This window comes from Aotus nancymaae, unplaced genomic scaffold (genome assembly GCF_030222135.1).
Source record: "Aotus nancymaae isolate 86718 unplaced genomic scaffold, 86718_ANA_hifiasm-v0.15.2.pri h1tg000036l, whole genome shotgun sequence".
Classification (NCBI taxonomy): domain Eukaryota; kingdom Metazoa; phylum Chordata; class Mammalia; order Primates; family Aotidae; genus Aotus; species Aotus nancymaae.
In genome coordinates, this window is record NW_026988450.1 from 80,172,731 (window position 1) to 80,193,481 (window position 20,751).

General features: G+C 46.9%; 1 protein-coding gene across 1 annotated transcript in view; it reads right to left on the reverse strand.

Moving 5' to 3' along the window:
• Nucleotides 1–419: 419 nt before the first annotated feature.
• OC90 (otoconin 90) overlaps nucleotides 420–20,751 on the reverse strand; it is a 35,431-nt gene continuing 15,099 nt past the window's right edge. Inside the window, exons 6-14 of the mRNA XM_064384141.1 lie at nucleotides 16,493–16,605; nucleotides 14,447–14,575; nucleotides 14,239–14,280; nucleotides 13,042–13,092; nucleotides 10,388–10,441; nucleotides 8,502–8,627; nucleotides 7,354–7,525; nucleotides 4,366–4,472; nucleotides 420–979 (exon numbers count right to left, since the gene is read on the reverse strand). Of these exons, the coding sequence (XP_064240211.1) occupies nucleotides 684–979; nucleotides 4,366–4,472; nucleotides 7,354–7,525; nucleotides 8,502–8,627; nucleotides 10,388–10,441; nucleotides 13,042–13,092; nucleotides 14,239–14,280; nucleotides 14,447–14,575; nucleotides 16,493–16,605 (1,090 nt within the window). The 3' untranslated portion in view covers nucleotides 420–683. The remainder of the gene's footprint in view (nucleotides 980–4,365; nucleotides 4,473–7,353; nucleotides 7,526–8,501; nucleotides 8,628–10,387; nucleotides 10,442–13,041; nucleotides 13,093–14,238; nucleotides 14,281–14,446; nucleotides 14,576–16,492; nucleotides 16,606–20,751) is intronic.

The following is a 20,751-nucleotide window of genomic DNA, read 5'->3' on the forward strand; positions in this document are numbered from 1 at the left end:
AACTGCCTATGTCAGAATGGGCATCTGCAACCCTGGAACTTCCAATCACTGAGATAAATCCTGTTTTTAAAAAATGAAGTCTAGGACCCAGGACAGGCTGATCAGTGATTTCTTGTGGTGGTGGCTGTGACACAGGGCCACTATCTTAGGGTGCCAAGTGTATTTTTTAGGGCACACACCAGAAAAGATGCCATCTCAGTCCTCAGCATTTGTGGGTTATTGGTGGCCCACGGGTAATCTCATAAGATTGATACAATATGCTCTCTTCTATTTTTTTTTTAAGAAAAGGAGAAGTAATTTTCAGTGATTAGGGAGGTGAGATATCTTTTCCTCCATTGTCTCTATCTCACTTTTATAATCTACTAATCTACTCATAAGAAAGTATGTAAACATTTCTTAAAAGCAAAACAATCAGAACATGTTGATTGGAGTATTTATTGAGTTTGCACAGTGCACTACAGGAGCATAGAGGTACCATGGTCTGCCTTCTCCAAATGCACATTGGCCTGAGCGGTGACCACAGCTGATGATGCGTGGACAGGGCTCACGGCCTCTGTTCCCTCCCAGCCTTTGGGTTAAAGGAAGGGAAGGAGACTCCAAGGGACAGAGGAGGCTGAGAGCTAAGGAGGTGAAGGAGAGCAGGAGCCACGCTACCGAGGGTGTTCACCATTTTCTCTGCGTATCTATCTTCCATGGAGGGGCCTGCTGCCCAAGGGACCCAGTGACTTCCGCAGAAACCTCCTGGGTCTGCTGAGGTCTTCCTGGGGAGAGGCCTCCTCGCTGTCCTCCTCAGAGCTGGAGCCCAGGATGGGGGCTGCGGGCACAGGATGCAGGCTGTCTTCACAGGACGCTGGCTGCCCGGGGCACCCAAGTCTGCTTGAGGACTTGAGGCTTTGGTTAAAGGAGGCAGAGGTCATACACTCAGCTGCCATCTGGTCACAGGCACAGAGCAACTTCTCACACAGGCTTTGGCCCCCACCTTAGAAGGAAAGAGCAGAGTAGGAGACATGAGACCTCTGAGGATAGCACTGGGAGGCCTCCATGGACATGGCCACCCCTCAGCCCTTCTCCCTCCTCCCCATCTTCCACACACCCTCAGGGTGTCCGCCTCGCATGGCTGGTAATTTTCCAGCTTTCTCTTCCTGCTAGGAATGATCCCTCTGCCAGGAATGCTCTCAACTGGTGCCTGCCTGTCTGTCAAGACTAGACTGGCTTTCCCTCCTACAGAAAGTTCTCCTGAGCCACCAGGCTAAGGGAAGTGAATCCCACTTTGTGTGTGTTTTTTTTTCTGTCTCTGTAGATTATGTGTTAATCTCATTGTACAGTCATTTTCTGTTTATATCTCCATTTTTCACTCCTGCTGTTAGAGTAGGTAAATAGGTAGATATGAACAGGGCAGGCTAGAGCCCCAGAGAGTATCAGGCAACTATCAGGTGACTGTCGGGTAATTGTAAGGAAGCTGGCAACAGGGAGGAGAAAATTTTCTAACAAACAGGAGACATCTTGAGCTTGTGGGCAACTTTCCAATGAAAACTTAAAATGGTGAATTTGACCTTCCTCTGGGGACAGGTCCAGGTATGCACAGTAAGGGGAAAAACAGCAGCATTCGACCCATAGATGGCCTTCTTCTGTGGGTGCTAGGCCAGTAAGGGGAAATTGCCCTAAGAGAGCATGCACACAACTTCAACCAGCAAAGGGTGCCTGTGGCCCCTCCTAGATACTGGCAAGTCATCGTGCATGCAGTGATTAGCCAACAGCCTGCCCAGGGGGAAGGATGAGAGGAAGAAATCAGGGGAAAAAGACAGGAAATAGTAAATCTTTAAGAGCCCTGAGCCAACCATCAGGCAGGACGCTCAGATCTTTTGAGTTGCCTGCTTGGTCCCTTCCAAGCCTGGACTCGCTGCTGGTAACACTGCCGGACAGAGAACCTTGCTGACAGAGCAGAGTCTGAGCACCTAACTCAGATCTTGACAAGTAATTCCCAAGTCAGTGCTCGGGAAGTGTGTGTTAGATTTGACTGTTGCTTCTTCCTTCTCTGGGCCAGAATTTCCCTATTTATCATTCACATTGCTGGATAAAATACAGATAACTAGTTAAATTTGAATTTCAGTTAATATGTTTGAAAGTGTGTCCGTTTAGGACATACTTATACAAAAAAAATATTCATTGCTTATCTGAATTCAAATTTAACTGGGCATCGTGTATTTTTATTTGCTAGATCTGGCAAACCAACCCTATTTTTTTCAACATATGAGTTGCATGCAGTGGGAGTGGTGTGACTCAAATGAAATAATATCTTTGAAGGTGCTAGACATAGATAAGCCTTCTCCAAATATTACCCTTGTTATCTATGGTTTTCAATGAAGCTAAGGGATATCTTTTTGCATCTAATCCTTCTTTGAAGTGTTCATCAACCAGCTTTTTCCTATCACATGACACACAGACCTTCCAAGCCTCCTAAATTGGTCCCCATGTCAGCTCTAAACATGCTGGTTGCATTTCAGCAGCAGGAATCGACAAGAAGAGTGAGCAAATATACCAAGTGGGAGCAGAGTGGAGATATGCAGAGGCCCTATTCCCCAGAGCCAAGTTGTCCTTCCTCCTGCATTTGTCTTATGACAGCACAGGCCAGGATTTGAGATGCCCTCATTTCTCATCAACTAATACCTGGCATCTGGTATAGGAGGCTATGCTTAAATCTTACAGAGGGTCAGAACTGGTTTACTGAAGCTCTGAATTAGTTCAACCTTCAGATGCAGTGTTCCTGGATTCTGTGATATTGGAGGAATGGAGAACAAGGCTTCAGCCCAGCAGGGGAGACCTCCTGGCATGATTGCACCATATGACAACTCATGTGCTCTAGACCCTCCCCTAGCTCCTCAATCCCTACAGGAAATAATTGAGATGCTTCAATCTGGCACGTGGGTTTTTGTATATATCTCTCCACCTTCACCTTGCACTACAACTGGCCTCCCACTTCCGCTTTCTGTTCCAGCAATACAGAACCACAGCGTAGTTGTCCCTAAGCTGCCCAGCATTCCCCAAACACCACCATTTTTCCCTTTTCTCTTTGCTTGGAATATTCATGCCCATGACCATCTGGGAACGTGTTAAATCTCACCTCACACCTCTTTTGAATTTTCCCAATTTATCCTGTTCTCACTGCCATACTCTTGACTCAAATGCCTTTACCAGCATTCCCAGGGCCCCTGTGCTACCTGCTAGCACATACTACACGGTATTAGAATAGTCGCTTGCCTACATCTCCTCCCTCCAAGCTGTGAGCAGTTTGAGGCAGGGATCATGAAAGTTCATTGTTTTCCTGGTTCTTGGTGAAGGTTTGTTCTTTAAGTGGATAATAGAATGAATGAATTAGTGAATGAATGAGAGAGTGATATGTAAGCACAAAGCTCCTGGGATGTAGCAGACGTGCATGATTGTGCAAGGCAAGATGATATGGCGGTCTATGCACCGTGCTGAGGTTGTATAGAGGAAGAAGAGGGAGGGAAGGTCCAGCCAGTGGGCCTCCCCTGACAAATATGAAAATGAGAACCAACTCTTACAGAGTCCCTGGGAAATTCTAGGGGAAGTATTTCCGTTTAAACTGCAAAGCATAAGGGAAATGCATCCACTGAAGGGAATGAGGAAATGGAGCTGGAGAATGCCAATGACGTCAGTTCTATAGCAAGTCTCCATTTGCTGTCATGGGGGCTGGTCATGGGGATTGCAGTTTTCAGAGTGGTCCTCACCTGAGGGCCTGAAGGGATACAGAGGAGCCTCTGGCTTCCACCATAAGGAGACGTGGAGCTGCAGGCACACCTCACTGTACAGCCAGAGCCGGTCCCCCTTTTAAAATAGTATTCCTTAGATCTCCCTTGGGAAAAGGACTCTGCTTCTTAGAAAAAGTAAAACTAGAAACTCACTGATATAGTGAAGAATCAGCTTTAGGTCTGAAGTGATACGATTTTACATTTTGAGTCCCAATGGTCCCACTTATTTCTGTCTGTGTGATCTTGGGCCTCAGTTGCCTTATCTGCTAAATGGGAAGAATAATGGCTACTTCGTGAGACTTTTGCGAGGATTAACTCTGTTAACACATATCACGAGCTAAAAATCAATAAGCTTGGGCTATTTGTGTTAGTCCTAGTCTGCTCATCACCAGCGCTGTGACTTAGGCGGTTCAGCCCCTTGACAGTGGATCTCCTCATCGGTGGAAAAAGTGCGATAATACACGCCTCAACGTTAAAAAGGGTATTAAGTCACAGTACAGATGAAGTGCCTGAGAAAGCATCGACAATTCTGAGCTACACTCACAATGCTAACCTGAATGAAATAACAACTCACTGTGCAACCAACAGCACTTACACTTGGGCTTGTGATCCACACACACCACCGGTGACCGAGGAAGCCTCCCCATCAGGCAGCCCAGCCTTCTCACTTGCTCTAAGCAGCAGCGATGGGACAAGCAGCACCTAAGACCAAAGAAAACCCTTTACTTCCCAGAGCTCCCAGCTTCCATAGGAATCCCCTCAAGCATGACGCGCTTCTCCCATATGCCCTGTAGTAGCCAGGGAAGCCAGTGACTCCTTTCCAGTGCACACAGGGCTGACGCATATACACATTGTGTACTGCACAAAGACAACATTAATCATACTGTATGCGTCTTACTAAATGTTTTTGAGGCTGGACATAGTGGCTCACACCTGTAATCCCAGCACTTTGGGAGGCTGAGGCAGGTGGATCACGAGGTCAGGAGATCGAGACCATCCTGGCCAACATGGTGAAACCCCTTCTCTACTAAAAATACAAAAAATTAGCTGGGCATGGTGGTGCGTGCCTGTAGTCCCAGCTACTAGGGAGGCTGAGGCAGGGGAATTGCTTGAACTTAGGAGGCAGAGGTCAGCCTGGCTATAGAGTGAGACTCAGTCCCAAAAAAAAAAGCAAAAAACCCCACATTGTTTTTGTATTTTTATTGTAACTGTTCATGGCAAACATAGGTTATTTACATATTTATTTAAATAATTTTTAGCAGATGGAAATAGAGTCTTGAGGAAGGGGTACTTTTTAAAATTTATACAAAGGTGCCATAAGGACTAGCAGTAACCTTACTCCCTCCAATCTTTGACATAGAAGAGTTAATCTCACATCCACAGTGCACTGTCATTTGTCCTTAGCCTTAAAAAAGAGCAGAGTAACTATCCTGAGCATAAATAAAGGTCTGCATCTAGAAAAGTGTCCAGCATAGATCAGGAGTTTGCAAATGTATGAAAATGGAAATATATTCCATCCATCTGGGCTGATACGGACTCACAATATCCAGTATCCCCGCTTGCCAGGTGGACATCCTTAAGAAACTTGGGATGGCCTCAGCCAATAGAGAGCTACAGATGCTCCCCAGATACTCCCTTTCGACCCTCCCCTTTCTTTTAATAACTCACTCTGTCTGGGAGGCCACAGCTCCAGCAGGGATAAGTCATAGCCTCTTTGTGGCTTTTTTGCTGCACCTCTTCTCAACCAATTACCTGCTTATTAACATTTTCGCATTGCTAGCAATCAGAGGAACAACCCCCCGTATGCTCACATAGCCACCAGCTAGAGGTGTCTGCCTCCTTCAGCCGTTAGCACAAAAAAGCCGCATAATCTTGTGTGTGTGTTTGGCAGGGGTGGGAGGGGTGGATGATTGACACAATAGTTGAAATCTAAAGTCAATGAGCGAATCAGAAATCATATGTAAATCAAAATATTCATAAAATCACTGAAATTGTCCATAATGTACAGTATAGGTGGTCTTGAAAATACATTCTTGTAGAAAATTATATCAGTTTGTCTAACTCTTCCTTAGTCAAGAGTTTTCTCCTGTGACTTTGAGTTTTTCAGTTTCTTTCTACAGATGTCAAGTAGCCATATCACAACTTACCTGACCGACTGGTCAAATTTTATATTTATATGGTCAGTCATCAGGAAACACCTTCAAAATCATCTCCACTTTTTTCCAAAGGGGTTCAACAGAATGCACAAATTGCTGCTAGCTACGTTTCTATCTGTCGCCTTGTCTCATTGAGGGCTATACACTCAAAAACCTGGACACTATTTAAATTGTCCTCTGTCGTGGACAGCAGCGGGCGTATGGTTGAACCTCAGAATGTAAACACGCTTATGACTCCACAGTGTGACATAAACTTTGCTAGAGTAAAAGCTTCTTTAGGGTCCCCTGGTGGGAGGTAAGTTTTGAAGGTTTCCTGATCAGCAGAGCCTGGATTTCCTTCACTGAAAATCTCAGAGATGGATAATTAAGCCAGGATGGCTGAAAAATAGAGGCAGGGAAGAGATAAAATACAGCCACCCAGACATCCAATCTGCAGCTGACATGCTCCATATTCCTGCCCTATTACTGTGTCCTTTGTGTTACCTACAACAAGCTGTGCCTTTTTGTGCTTTTAAAATTCATCAATAGTTGCTGATTTTGCTTTGGCAAACATACCATCCGAGAAGGACGTGTGCCTTTTGAATGCAGGTCTGTCCCTTGACCGTGGACTGGGGCTGTCCCCACGTGCAGTCTTTAAACTTGATCAACTCCACTTTCAGAAAATTCCTCAAATGTAGGTTGAGTCCTCCATGGTTTCCTTTGTTTACCCTACTGTATTTATTACACCGGGTAGTACTTTTGTTTAATTGTTCATCTCTTTCACCATTTGCGCTTCTATTAGGCAAAAGCAGTTTGTTTTATTCTGCTTTGTAAAGGTTGAATCATTCTTGTATCTCTGCCACCTAGCGTAGTACCTGGCACAGAGCAAAAGCTCGAGAGGTGTGGGTTGAATGCATATTTCAATGAATGAATACATTAATGAGTGTGTTTGGTCAATGAAAATTCTCTCAAGAGCGGTAGATAGAAAAATTAGCAGTTACACTTAAAAGGTGTTGAGAAGTTCATTTTAATGTGGTTTTCTGTAGGAAAAACCAAGTGGTGACCTCAATTCTACTTGTTGGTCATTGCAAAATAGGCGGACTTGGGGTCATTTGAAGGGTATTTGCAGATTGGCCCTTTTGAGGTAGCTGAACCGTATTTGTCAAAGTACTGAAAGGGCTCAAGGACCCCAGATCAAAAGATGTGGATCCGTCTGGCTCTGCCGTTTCCTAGGTGAACAGCCTCAAACAAGTTAGTTCCTGAGCCTCAGCTGCTCACCAGGAAAATGAGCCTATGATGCTGAGGAGCCACCTGAGTGAGCTACTGTGTGCACCAAGCTTTGAGTGAAGCCCAAGGCTCAGTCTGGTGTCCAGGAGGGCTCTCACCACTCCCTGGTGCAGACAGCATCAGCACTACCACACCAGAGCTATCACCTCTGCTCTCCCTACCTGTCCAGGGCATCCCGTGGCTCGCCTCTTCCTTCTTGTCCACAGTAACAGCCATAAGACTCAAATTCCTCCGGGCACCGGGATGTCAGACAAAAAAGCATCTCTCCAAGCTGTGGCATCACCTGCATGTTGTCCCCACTTCCCAGGTGCAGGAAGGTGAATCTATCGCAGGCTGAAAGGAACAGGGATTATTAGGAGAGCAAGGACCGTCGGGGGAGCCGTCGCAAGAGGAAGGCCATGTGAGCTTCCACGTTGTATGTGGACAACTCTAGGTCACACGAGAAAAACCCCATGTCCTACTTCTTGGCCAGTCACTCTTCTGGGAAAGCTGTTATGGCTCATCCCCTGCTTGGATGCATTATATTTCAGAGAGCAAGTCTTTTCTCTCTAGGCTTCTAATGCTCTATGAGACTCCTTATTAAATCCCCCCAAGGGATGGAGACTTGTCAGGATCCAAGATGCTTTTTGGGGCCACGTCTTATTACTGAGTAGACCTGGCATCCTGGGAGTGTCCCGGCTGAACTCAGGCTTTCTGGTGGCATCAGGTTAGCACACCTGGTCAGGCTTGCGTTTCTCTCCTCTGTCTCTCCAGCTGCTCACACCCCTCTCTTTCTCTATTTCTCCTGCTTCTACCGTTCCTCCTCTGTCCACAAATCTCAAATGCAGCTTTCTCCAAAGTGCTGCATTGGACACCGTGGAAGGCATACCCATATACTAACAAAGCCCCTCCTCTGTGTGCCCAACAAGCTCTGGCTCCTTACAGGAACAGGGCCTTTTTAAGGCATCAGAGGGAGGAGAGACAAAGGGGGAAGATTATCAAAACCCAAGTGCTTCATTCTTTCCAATAAAGCACGGTGTGGACGATGCCAAGCTCTTTCCCTCTGGGCCAGTGAGAGTGGTGGCAGCATGAGGTCAGGGGCTCAGAAGACTGTGGCTCCTCCTCCAGGCTCAGCCTCCCAGTGGCTGAGTGACTACAGGCAGCTTACATCTCCTCTGAGCCTCAATGTGCTCTTCCAGTCAGTGGATAATGATGTCTTCTAGGTACACCCCCATGAGAAGGTCACAGTGTGAAAAGGTGGCCCACGGTGATTGTTCACAGCCAACCAAAGATCCCAGCAGTGGAGAGGACGGACCCTGCTTCTGCTCACCTTTTTCAGTTGTCTCCTCAGGACCATTTTCAACAGATGACACTGCCAGCCCCAGAGACTGAATGCCAGCAGGGACAAGGGTTACAACTTTAGCTGTAACCCTTGTCGCAACTATCTCTGCAGATCCTGAAAATGAAAAACTTCATGGTTCAGATTCAAAAAGTGGCTCAAGCAGGGATTTGCAGATGGACATGCCAAAGCCAAATGCAAACAGAACACCAAAGCGTTAGGAGAATGTCCCTCAAACTGGGTTTGCAGATATCCAGGCGGATTCTTAGGGATCCATGAATTCTACATGAGGATTTTCGAATTTTCTACAATAACCTTGACACTGTTGGGAGCCTGTGCTAGGCCACCTGGATGGCATTCCAGGGATGAGGACTGCCGAGGCTCCCAGGCTCGTGTTTGTGCCACATTTGCTATGACATGCCTGCTCAGCGAAGGGCCTTTATGGTGCTCACAGCAAGTGAAGAGGCAAAGCAACTGGTGGAGAAATTAAGGCAACTCATAGCACACAGCAAGGTAGGCAAACGAAACAACTCCTGGAACCCCCCGTTTCTTTGTTCAACTGCAGCAACAGCTTCTCATTATTTGCAAAATTCAGTGCAAGGTCCTTCCTGTGGCCTGCAAGCCTTACCTGTGACACGGCCCTACCTTCCTCACCATCACATCTCTTACCACCTGCCTTCGTACTCTCTCTGGATCTCCCTTTGCTCTGATGTGTCAGTATCACCTGCCCTTTTAGCTGGAGGCAGCAAAGTCTCCCACCCACAGGCCAAATCTCCAGTCTTCCCAGTACAGGGAACAGCAGCAGGCTCAGCCCCACCAATCTGCTGACCTAGACTCAGTTCCCAGAGTACTGGGTAAGGTCTGGCATCTTTGTGCTCACTGGATTGCAGTATTCCGCCAAATCCACTATATTGGTTTGCTTCATGCACCTGGTCATCTACCTCCTCTTACTCCAGCTCCTATGAGACTAAAGCCCTGTCGCAATCTCAGTCTCCTAGGTTTAGCATCCTGCCCAGTTCGCCAATGCCACAAATAGAAGCAAGTTACCTAGTTTCTATCATGTTCCTGACTGCTGGAAACTCACCTAGTCAGTGTAGTAGAGTGGACAGACTCCGTGAGTTAGTGTTAAAGAGAGGTGAGTTTGGGTTTTAGCTTAGCTACATATAGATGTATAACCCTGGGCAAATCATTTTACCTCTCTAAATCTTACTTTCTCCATTTGTAAAATTATACTAATATTACCTCTTTTGGTATTTGAATAATCCTCCTAGTTAATGTCTAGCAATTAGGAAATAGTCAGTAGTAGCTATCAGAACTACTCAGTGAATGAGAAAACAGCCATACATCTAATCCAGGGTTAAGACTCTCCATGTGGAATGTTCTACAAGCCAAAGGACCTCCCATGCTCAGTGAATGAGAAAACAGTCATACATCTAATCCAGGGTTAAGACTCTCCATGTGGAATGTTCTACAAGCCAAAGGACCTCCCATGCTCAGTGAATGAGAAAACAGCCATACATCTAATCCAGGGTTAAGACTCTCCATATGGAATGTTCTACAAGCCAAAGGACCTCCCGGAGCCCAGTGCTGCTCTCTGTTGAGTCTGAATAGCCAGTGGCCCTCCTGAGGAAGAACTTTCTTGATTATTGGTGTCGATCTAATTTGAGATCCCCTCACTTTATTTAGAGCAGGGCATTTGGTGTTAATCACTCTGCCTGGGCCAACTGCCCCACTGGGGAATAAATGCCTCTGATTCTTGCCCCTCTCACATCCCATGCTGACAACTCATACTGCATCTCATCTGGAATCCAGCTGATGTCATAAATGCATCAAGGACAATGACATGAACATAGGCAGGCAGAGCCCAGTGTGCTTACCCGGAGGGGACGTAGCCCTAGCAGCTTCCACACCTTCCTGATCATGGCCTGCCTCTGTTCCCCAAAGAAGAGAGACAGGGTGAGCATATACCCCAGGCTGTCCCACCTTGGTTTCCAGAGGCGCTTCCCACCCATTGCACACAGGCAGGCGGCCATGTGCTCTTCACTCTGCCCCTGGCCCACCTCCCACCATGAGATTTTCTAGAAGAACTGGTGAGACCAGGGCTGCTGCTGAGCCAAAAGGAACCCCCAGATACAGGCTTGCTGGCAAATGCAGCCGCAGCCTGTCAGACTGGAAGCAAGTGAGTTGGTGCAAATACTTGGCAATGACAGCTTCTTTAGAATTTAAGGGGAAAAAAAAAACCTAAAAGTAAAGTGCATTTTGGAACAGAGGAGCATTGTCGTACAGAGACAGCAGAATCGCGTGGTTGAGGTTGTTTGCTATGTGACTCCAGGAAAACCACTGATCCTCGGTTTCTCTGTAAACCAAATTTGTTGTTACCATTATTTGAGAGTGACTAAGCTCCTACTCCATGCTGGGTAAGGCAGCAAGGGCTTCTCGTATTAACTTACTACAACCCCTTGGGTTGGTTCTATGCTCACCCTTATTCAGAGATGAGAAAGGAGACACACAGAAAAGTTCGGTTCCTTTTCTAAGATCCCAGAGCTAGGAGGCGGCTGCAAACCCACACAGCCTGGTTGAAGTTTCTATGCTTAACCACTAGGCAAGACTGTTTCACTTCCGGCTGTGCCAGAAGAGAATGCTAGAGATGCTGACAAAAAGTTATGTGGAAGGACAGAAACTGCCTTAAGTTAACGTGCTCGAAGATCAAGACTATGCTAGTGTTCTATGAAAACCTGGCTTTGAAGTTGACGGATACGGACACAAGCGCGCCATTAAAGAGGGAGTTTCTGGACCATTCTAAACTGGGCAGATTGTTCTATTCAAAAGCAAAACCTAGAGACTCGGAACAAAAGGACTACCAAGCTGAACTACCCTGAGCAAATGACTCTACCTCTCAGAGCTTCTCGTTTATCTGTCAAATGGGGATAGGCCTCCAAGGACCGGGGAAGACTAACTCAGAGGACGTTTGTGAGAGGCCTGGGAATGATACGCTGGCACATCACAGTCCCTCAACAAGGTCACTGCCTGTTAACCAAAGAATCCACTTACTCACTTACTCATTCTAAGTAATTGGTAAATAATTACCATCTATTTATGCTTGTTAATAAAGGATCCATGGTTATTTACACAAACAGAGTAAATGACTAGGTTAACTCTGCTGATGAAATATTGCCCTAGGTATTTCTAGGTAAGGCAGTGTTCTCTATGAGCCACTATTGTATAAAGGAAAGGACACGGTTTTACAGCCTGAAGTCTGGGATCGGAGAACAGTCCACCAAGTTACTTGCTTGTAAATTTTACTCTCCCTGAGCCTCAGCTTCCTACATATTCTGTAAAATGGGCATAACAATATTTCTTTCAGATTCCTCTGAGAAGTGATCACAGGACTGAGCACAGATATTTAGATATTTGAAATATTTCTCCTCTGGACTCCAGGCTGTCCTTTTCCAAATTTCTTCTGCTTACTTGTCTTTGAGAGAGTAGTCAGTCTGTCAGCTTCAGTCTCTGCAGCCACTGTGAAGAGAAATCACCCCACTTCAATGCTCGATCCAGCTGGGTGAAAAGCCAAACAGAGGAAACAGATTTGGGAGCTAAGGATGGAAGACAGAAGGCTTAGGGTGATCTGATCAGGGAATATGGCTGCACAGTGGTGTTCAGCACGGTCTCAATTCAGTAGAAAAGGGAATAGACTAGAGCCAGGCCTGTGTTTAGGCACAAAGACTGGCAAATGCAACCTTCGGGGGTGAAGGGCCATTATTTCCCCTCGGTTCGCCTGTGGGAAGGCAGCTTAAGAGAGCATTTATTCTGGAAGGAAAAAGGCTCTCATAACAGCTTTGCCACTCAGCTCTGCGTCTCAGACAATTCATCTCTGAATCTCAATAGCCTGTCTTAAAATGGAGGCTGTAACAATTATTCCATAGTGTTGTATGAGCATTAAACGAGATTATGTATTGTAAGCAAGCTGTCCAGTATAAAGCCTATGATTTGATAGTGTGTGTTGTTTTTTATAGCCACACCTGGGAGAAGATACTGGTGTAGACTCTCCCCATGCTAGCTCTCATTTATCCCTTATGCCACCCTAAAAGATAGATGTGATTATCCCCTTTCAGGGATTAGTGAATGATGGACCAGTTCTCAGCCTGTTTTGTAAATAAAGTTTTATTGGAACACAGCCACTTGTGTTAATTTAGGGGTTGTCTGTACCTGCTTTTGTGCTGCAGTAGCAGAGCTGAGCCACTGTGATAGAGACCCTGTGGCTCACAAAGCCTAAAATATTAACTGAGGTCGTTTGGATCTGTGTCCCCACCCAAATCTCATGTTGAAATGTCATTTCCAATGTTGGAGGTGGGGCCTGATGGGAAGTGATTGGATCCCGGGGGCGAATTTCTCACGAATAGTTTAACACCGTTCCCTTGGTGCTGTTCTCATGACTGGGAGTTCTTGCAAGATCTGGTTGTTTAAAAGTGTGTAGCACCTCCCCACTCTTATTGTGTGTTTTTGGGTTCCATGCCAGCCCCCTTTGGCTCACCTTCTCCTGAAAGGGCTGTCAGGCTGCTGTCTGTGGTCTCCACAGGAACCACTGGAAAAAGAGAGCTCTGAATAGCAGTGACTAATGCAACACAGCGTCAAAACCAAGCACGGGGTCTCAAAGGAGAACAGACTGGGGATTGCTGGCCCATGGGGAAAGGTGCTGAGAAAGCAGTTGCTAAGAACTGTTCATCCTGTCTTAGGAGTCCCTTGCCTCTGTCACTCCTTCCAGAACATAGGGTGCCCTGAAAGATCCCAGGTCAGGAGGGGGCACAGCCACTGCCGGGCTCAGGTTCAGATCCTGGCTGAAGGCAATGAAAGAGCTCAAAACCCCAAAGGTATTCCAACGTGAGGAGACTTCTGTTCCAAAGGGAGGCAGAGTGGCTGAGAATAAAAAGAGTGCTGGACTCAGAAGATACAGAGACCTGCCGTGCACATGTGCACACACCATACACACTCATGCACATGCACTCACACTCATACACATGTACACGAGGTGTATCCTGGACTTCTCATCCCCAGGTGAAAAAAGGTGTTGGGACTGAGAGATCATGGAAACTGGTGAACAAGGAGTGGCAGGCGTAAACCTGAATCCCGTTTTTGGCGAGATCCATATTTTGGATTAGGAATCATCACTTGCTTAGTTCAGCGTACAGTTAGTAAGAGCCTACCCTGCTCTGAAAAGAGACATGTGAAAAGCAGCATCCTCTTCAAGGGGCCTCTGTTGGACCCAAGCTGCAGGCTCTGGAGAGTGCGTGGAGAAAGGGGAGGCAGGAAGAGGAGGCGGCAGTGGGCGTGCCCCTGGGAGACTGCGGCGGCCAGGAGCTTACTTAGCTAGGAGGGACCTCACTCCACCTGAGCACTACGCCTTGTCCCAGTCATGCTACATACCAGGACTCTGACTACAGAGTGAGAAAGGGGAGAGAATGAACTTGGGGTCTACAGCCACAGTGAATTAAATTCACACCTGTCCACATAGCTTAGGACTGAGTTTGCACTAGGGTCATTTGCTGTTGGGCATTTGAATTGAGTTTATCAGAAGTAACACATCTCCCAGCCAGGGAAGGCAGGGCCACATCCAGTGTCACGGTCACTCCAGCTCCGGCGAGGCAGGCCTGGTGGAGGAGGTGTATCCCCCAGCTCCCATCAGCACCTGGGCCCTTGTGGTTCAGGAGGCAGCATCCCTGGGAGGCCTTACCTTTGGGCAGAAGTGTTGTCAGCTCTTCCTTGATGGTTGTCTCTGAAAAAAAAAAAACACATTGGCAAGTCTGTTGAGAGCAGTGGGTGTGAGGGAAGATTTGAAGATGCTGGACTTGGCATCTACAGACATGCAGCAATGATTGGTCCCAAACCAGCTCCGGTCCAGACCCTCAACCCCCTGGCTGAGGCAGCCAGGTTCTTCCTACCTGGAGTCTGAGCCAGGCAGAAGGAGGTGTCCAGAAAGTTCAGGGAAGAGTTGAGGCTGGACCGAGCCAGGCACTCTATGGCAGCCTTATCACAGGTACACAGCAGGTGCTCACAGTGGTCCTTGGACTCTGCACAGAGTGAGGCACAGCCGGTTGGAAACATCTCACCTCGAATCTCAAGAGGTAAGGCAAGCTCCAAGACTGAGTTCTCCATCTCCCCTGCCAAAAACCCACTCCCCTTGCAATGTCCATCTCATTCATGTCAGCTCTATCTCTTTAGTTGTGTGGACCCAAACCAGGTCCGTGCCCACTCTTCTCCTCCCACACTTGCACCCAGTGAAGCGAGCAGTTCTATTGGCTCCACTTTCAACATGGAGTCTGACCACATCTCCACACCTCCAATCTACCACACTGGGCTGAGTCCCTGTGGTCCCATGCGTGGTTATGGTAATGGCCTCCCCACTACCCCGCCTACTTCTGCCCTGCTGCCCAATCTACTCTCATCCAGGAGTCAGAGCAATCCTTTAGAAACTCAGGTCCAACCATGCCTTTTCTCTGTTCAGAACCTTCCAGCATCTTCCCACCTCAACCTACATGTCTCACTATCACCTAGGAAAAGTCACATGATTGGTCTCCCCACCCATGGCCCCCGCTCCTTCTCAGATCACATCCTCTTCCACTCCCTCCTCATCACCCCATTTGTGTCTCACTGCTCCCTTATTTCTCAGTCACATCCAGCATCTCAAGCCTCAGGGCCCATCCATGAGCTGTTCCTTCTGTCTGCTTTGCTCCTCTCCCAGTTACCCACAAGGACCACTTCCTGCCCATTCTTTAAGTCTTCCTCAAATCTCATTGTCTCAGGGAGGTTTTTCTTGACCTTCCCATTTAAAGAGAATCCCCCCACCTCCCTCCACAGGCCTTTCCCCTGATTCATTTTCCTCCAGAGCTCTTGCCCCCTCTAACATACTATACAATTTGTTTTGGGTATCTTCAGTGTTTGACAATGGTGAGGACATTCCAGAAGGTCAGGCCATCCCCAGCACAGACGACCATCTTGCACTGGTGTAGGTGCACAATACATATATGTCGGGTGGGTGAATGGATCACGTTTTCCAGGTTCACTGTGCCTCCCACCTGCTGGGTCACATTCACCTCTTCCCATCAATGCCTCCTTCATGCTCCATACTCCAGCCAGTCCATGTTATACAGACTTGAGTGTTAGTCGGATCTGGGTTCAAACCCCGGCTTTGCCCCTTTGCAGCTGTGTAACTTTGGGCAAGTTATTTAAGCTGTAAACAATGGCCCCCATCTAATAGGGTTATAAGGAAGATCAGAGTTTCTGTGTCTAAGCCTATGTATGGCAGGTAATAGACACACATAAACACACATAAAGTGTGGCTCTAACATAGGACCCCCTACATGCTGTGTTCTGTCTTTACTCCATGCCTTTGCCTATTCCACCTCTGCCAGGGTTGCCTAGAGACATGAAATAAAATTCCTGGAGTCACACAGCAAATAAGGTGGGAGCTGAAATTTGAACCTATGTGTTTCTGATTCTTACAACCACCGCTGCAAGCCTTATTCACATATCACCACTTCCACCCTCACATCCATCTCTGAGTTCTTAACATATGCCAGTCCCTGTGCTAACCATGTCACAAGCATTGTGTAATTCAATTTTCATAACAAATCTCTGAAGTAGGTTGCTCCCCCCACTTTTGAGGGTCAGAGGAGTTAAGTAATTGCCTCGATGTTGCACACTGTATAAGTAACAATTTACCCTTCCCAAGGTCTCAGGGTTGTACAAGTATAAAATCATAAATCAAATAATTTGCTGATCAGCTATGATTTCAACTCAAAAACATTATTATACATCTACTCCATGCAAGATACAAATGTCATCGATCCAGCCCCCATGGGTCTCTAAGTGCTGCCAATGGTGATGATGACATGGAAGGACCTCAATGCCCTCAGCCTGGTCCAGGCTTGGGGTCCCTGTACTGTCATTTCTGGGTCCAGGCCCCTGGGACACCTGGAGACGCTTACCACACGTGATCTTCTTCCCGACACAATCGACATCTGTGCTAAGCTTGGCAGGGTCTTGGAGACAGTCCATCTCAGCGGCCTCCTCATAGCACCTGCGGTGCTGGAAGCAGCAGCTGCAGGAAGGTGGACAGGAGGCAGGGTGAGAGTGTGGGTTAGAGGGAGGTGCAGGAAGGTGGACAAGAGGCAGGGTGAGAGTGTGGGTTAGAGGGAGGGCAGGCAGCTCAGGATCTGTCTGTGTCTCTGAATGATTCCTGACAGTGGTCTGTTTTTATTTATTTGAACATAAACTCAATATTTTATTGTCTTCATAAAAGAAAAGATGACACTTAGAACTGGATCACTTGGCCCTTTCTCTTCTTATCTCATCCCAGTTCAAAATGCTTGCATCTTTTAATAGCCAGCATTCTCTTGGATCTGCAGTTGGGCTCGATGCAATCAGCACATGCATGTGTGGGCATGCGCACATACACACACACACACACACACACACACACACACACACACACACACTTTCCTATCTGCTATCTTACAAGCTTCAGATTGCCCCTGCCTAGCCTATGGCCATTTGCTGGTTGCAAACTGGCCCTGGATCTCAGCCTAAGGACTTAGTATGAAGGTGGCCCAGCAGAAGGTAAAATGAGGCATGTCTTGGTCCTCATCTAGACACTAAATCCTTGGCGTCTCCTTGGGTCACTGCTCCCCGTTACTGACCACGTCCATTTGTGCAGCCAACCAGTGTCCTAAATACCAGCTGCCAGTCTACATGAATTTTCTTCCTGCCTGGCCTTGTGGAATAGCTGACTTCACTGCCCCATCCCTGTTTGCTGGCAGTGGGAGGTGCACCTCTATCACTTGCTTGAACTGACCAGTGAAGGAGAGGCCAATGCCATTTTAGATGCCAACAACTTTAAATAAAGAAAGTGACCCTTAAGCCGTCAGGATCAAGGTTATAGACCCAAGCAGCTACGCTGCAAACAGAAAGGAGAAGTGGATCATCAGCAAGAGAGGCCTTTACACCATTCTGCATGTGAACCCCTGCTTGCCTGTGATGCACAAGGGAGCTTAATGGAACAGGTGGCTTCTGCATTTAAAAGCAATCTATATCTTCTTGTGTCCAGGAGAGGCGTTTGAAATGGCCATTTATGGCCAACAGAGAGAGGATAAAGATCAACCCACATGTTCTTGAGGTGAGGAAACTGATCAACTGTTAAGTAATGAGCTGGACCCAATCTCTTAGAAGTCAGACAAGAATTTTGCATAGAACAGCTTGGATTATCTCAGACAACATTATTAAAAAGAATACAAAGGGCAGCACTGTGGTGTGAATGAGCAACCTTTCCCATAACTGTGTAGACGAGAACTTTGGGGCCCAGAGAGGGTGAGTGACTTCTGCAAGGTCACACAGCAAATTAGTGGCAGAGTCCCAAATCAAGAGCCTGATTTGGCAGAGTATCTACTATGTGTCAGGCCTCTAGCAAGGTGTGGACATGGACACAGCATATGGTTGGGCAAAATATTCAGCTGTTTACATACAGAAGGAAGTCAGAGCTAGACAAAGGTGAGAATCAGCGAAGTCTACATTCTTTGCCAAGCATTGGTTGTAAATGGAGAACTCTACTGGCTTGAGGAGAGTGTTGGAGGCTCCCAGGTTTCAGGTGTATTCATGGGGAATTCAACAATATCTCAGACCAGCCAAGGAAGGAGGACCGTGGCTGGAATATGACTCTGGGCTAGGGAGGAAGCCTGTGAGTTCCATTCAGGTGACACCTCAAGCTGGGAGCCTCTCCCTCGAGTGCTGTAAAGGGAAGAGTTGTGAATGTCCACTGCCCTTACCCCACCCAGGCAGCACTGCAAGAGGACCTGAAGCCTGGCTCTACCAACTGCCAGTGACTTGTCTTGAGCAAGTTACTTATCTCTTTTCAAAAGAACATTATGAGATATTCATTCCCATTTACCAATGAGGAAGCTGAGTCTTGGAGATGTTCCCTGATAAAAGTTCGGACTTTAGAGCTTAACTCCATGGACTGTTTTAACCACTTCACATTTAATGCTCATAACGATGCAATGAGTGAAGCGGTGTTATCCTTATTTGATAGATGAGGAGGCAGAAGCCCAGAGAGGTCAAGCAACTTGCCCAAGGCCTGCACAGCTTCTTAAAGACAGAGTTGGAGTTTGCAGTCTGGCAGTGGTGCTCAAGAGCCTAGCTTTTAAACACTGCCTTTTTAAAGGCAGCACGTAAGATGAGCTAGAAGCCAGGGCTACTGATCTCCATAGTCGGTCCTCCATCTGTTGCTTCAATATGCCTCCCAGCAAGCCTTAAAGAGGCTTCATTTTTGCTTTTATGTGAATGGTCATGACCCTGGGATGACCCTCCTGCCTGGAGGTTGGTGCAGGAAACAGACATGGGAGGCTGAGGATAGGGGAGGCTGGGGGTCTGAGGTTTATGGGCAGAGCATCGTCCCAGGGATGACAGGCAAGGCCCTGGAGGAAACGGAGACTGAGCCTGCTGTAGATGAAGAGCCTCAGGTCTGGGGTCCAAACAGGATCTCAATATTAGGCCTGGGGGAGAAGTTCGGCAGAGCTTTGTTCTGGTAGGTGAGGCAGGAGTCCAGGAAACCATAAGGGGAACTGCAGTGTAGAGTGGGGCCCGAAATGGGCTGGCAAGGGAGCTCCTGAAATCGGAAAGTTTAATTTCCCCTTCTTCAACAGGAATAACAATAATTCTGATGATTGCTTTTGTAATAGCAGGTGAGTTGAGTGCATTTGCTGAGTGTAACTATGTGGTGGCCTCTGTTTTAAGTGGTTTAAAGCATTAACTCAGTTAGCTCTCACATGGATCCCATGCAGCAGCTGCAGTTATTACTATGTGCATTTACATAGGTGGATACAGACACAGAGGCTCCATATCTTGCCCAAGGTCAAATCTGGCCAAAGAGCAAGCTAGCACCAAGTGTGGGAGGTCATGTGGCTCTTGCAGTGCACACAGGAGGTCAGTGGGGACTAACATATAGAAGAAAAAATATGCAGGCAGCTGATGACCTTGGACAAGCTACTAAATATCTCACACTATCTAACTCAGAGGGATTTTCTAGATTTATGAAAACATCTGTGTAGACTCTGCCATGCAGTGGGCACTCAATAAATGGTAGCAGTTACTTTGGAATCTGTTGTGCAAGTTCAGGGTGGAAATAACCTGTCTTCCAGGAGTTTGGAAATCCCCACCTCCATCAACCGAACTGTGTAAAGTAACTGAAACTGGGTGCAACCCACCATTCATCAATTTGGGGACAGTGATACTTCAATCATTTCTTTTAGGTTGGAGACAATAATGAATAACTGCTTCATTTCTAGTTTACAAGGTGTTTTAATAATTAAATAAAGGACCTGAAAGGAAAAGATGTTTCCAGAAAGAGCCCTGACCCCACACGCCATACAGAGCCAGCCTCTCTGTTTCTGAATGTCAATGAGCTTATAATTCCTGCAATGGGAAACTGTCCTTTTGGTCCAAGGCAATTTGCATTCTCCCTTGCAGGTCTGAAGGTGGGAGAGATTTGTTGTTTAATTCAAAAGACAGTATTCTTTGTCAATCAAGGATATACCGCTTTTTAATTGTTTGTTTTTAATTTTAGAAGAGCAATTAGAAGTTCACCACCTAGTCAATTTGTTAATTTGTTGAGTTCCTGCTAAGTGCAAAGTACTATAGTCAGTGCTGGGAGTACAAAGAGGTAACACAGTACGGACCGTCCACAGAGAACGCTGAGTAGATCAGGGAGACAGACCCTGGGCAAGCAGCTTCCCCTGTGTGGTAGGTGCAAGAAAGAGATGCACAGATGTTTAGGGAGCACAGAGATTGTACTGTTGCTGAGGGGTCAGGAAATACGGAGGCTGTCCTAGAGGAGAAATGTCAGGGCAGATATGAGATACCTGATATATTGCAAAGAGGATCCCTTCCCTACCTTCTGTGAGTCTGTGCAGATGAAAGCATGTACTCCACTGGGCTGGATTTGGTCACAGGTGATGCCCATGGGGTGGGGCATGGTTCACAGAGTAGAGGTGAGACCTGGGTTCACATTCCCACTTCCGTACTACTAATCCTGAGGCTGCTACTGTTACTATGGCTACAGCTGCTGTTATTATTACTGCTAGTTTACTATTAGGTTGGTGCAAATGTAATTGTGGTTTTGCCACTGAAAGTAATTGCGTAATTGCGTAACTTTGAAAGTAATCGCGTAATTGCGTAAACCACAATTACGTTTGCA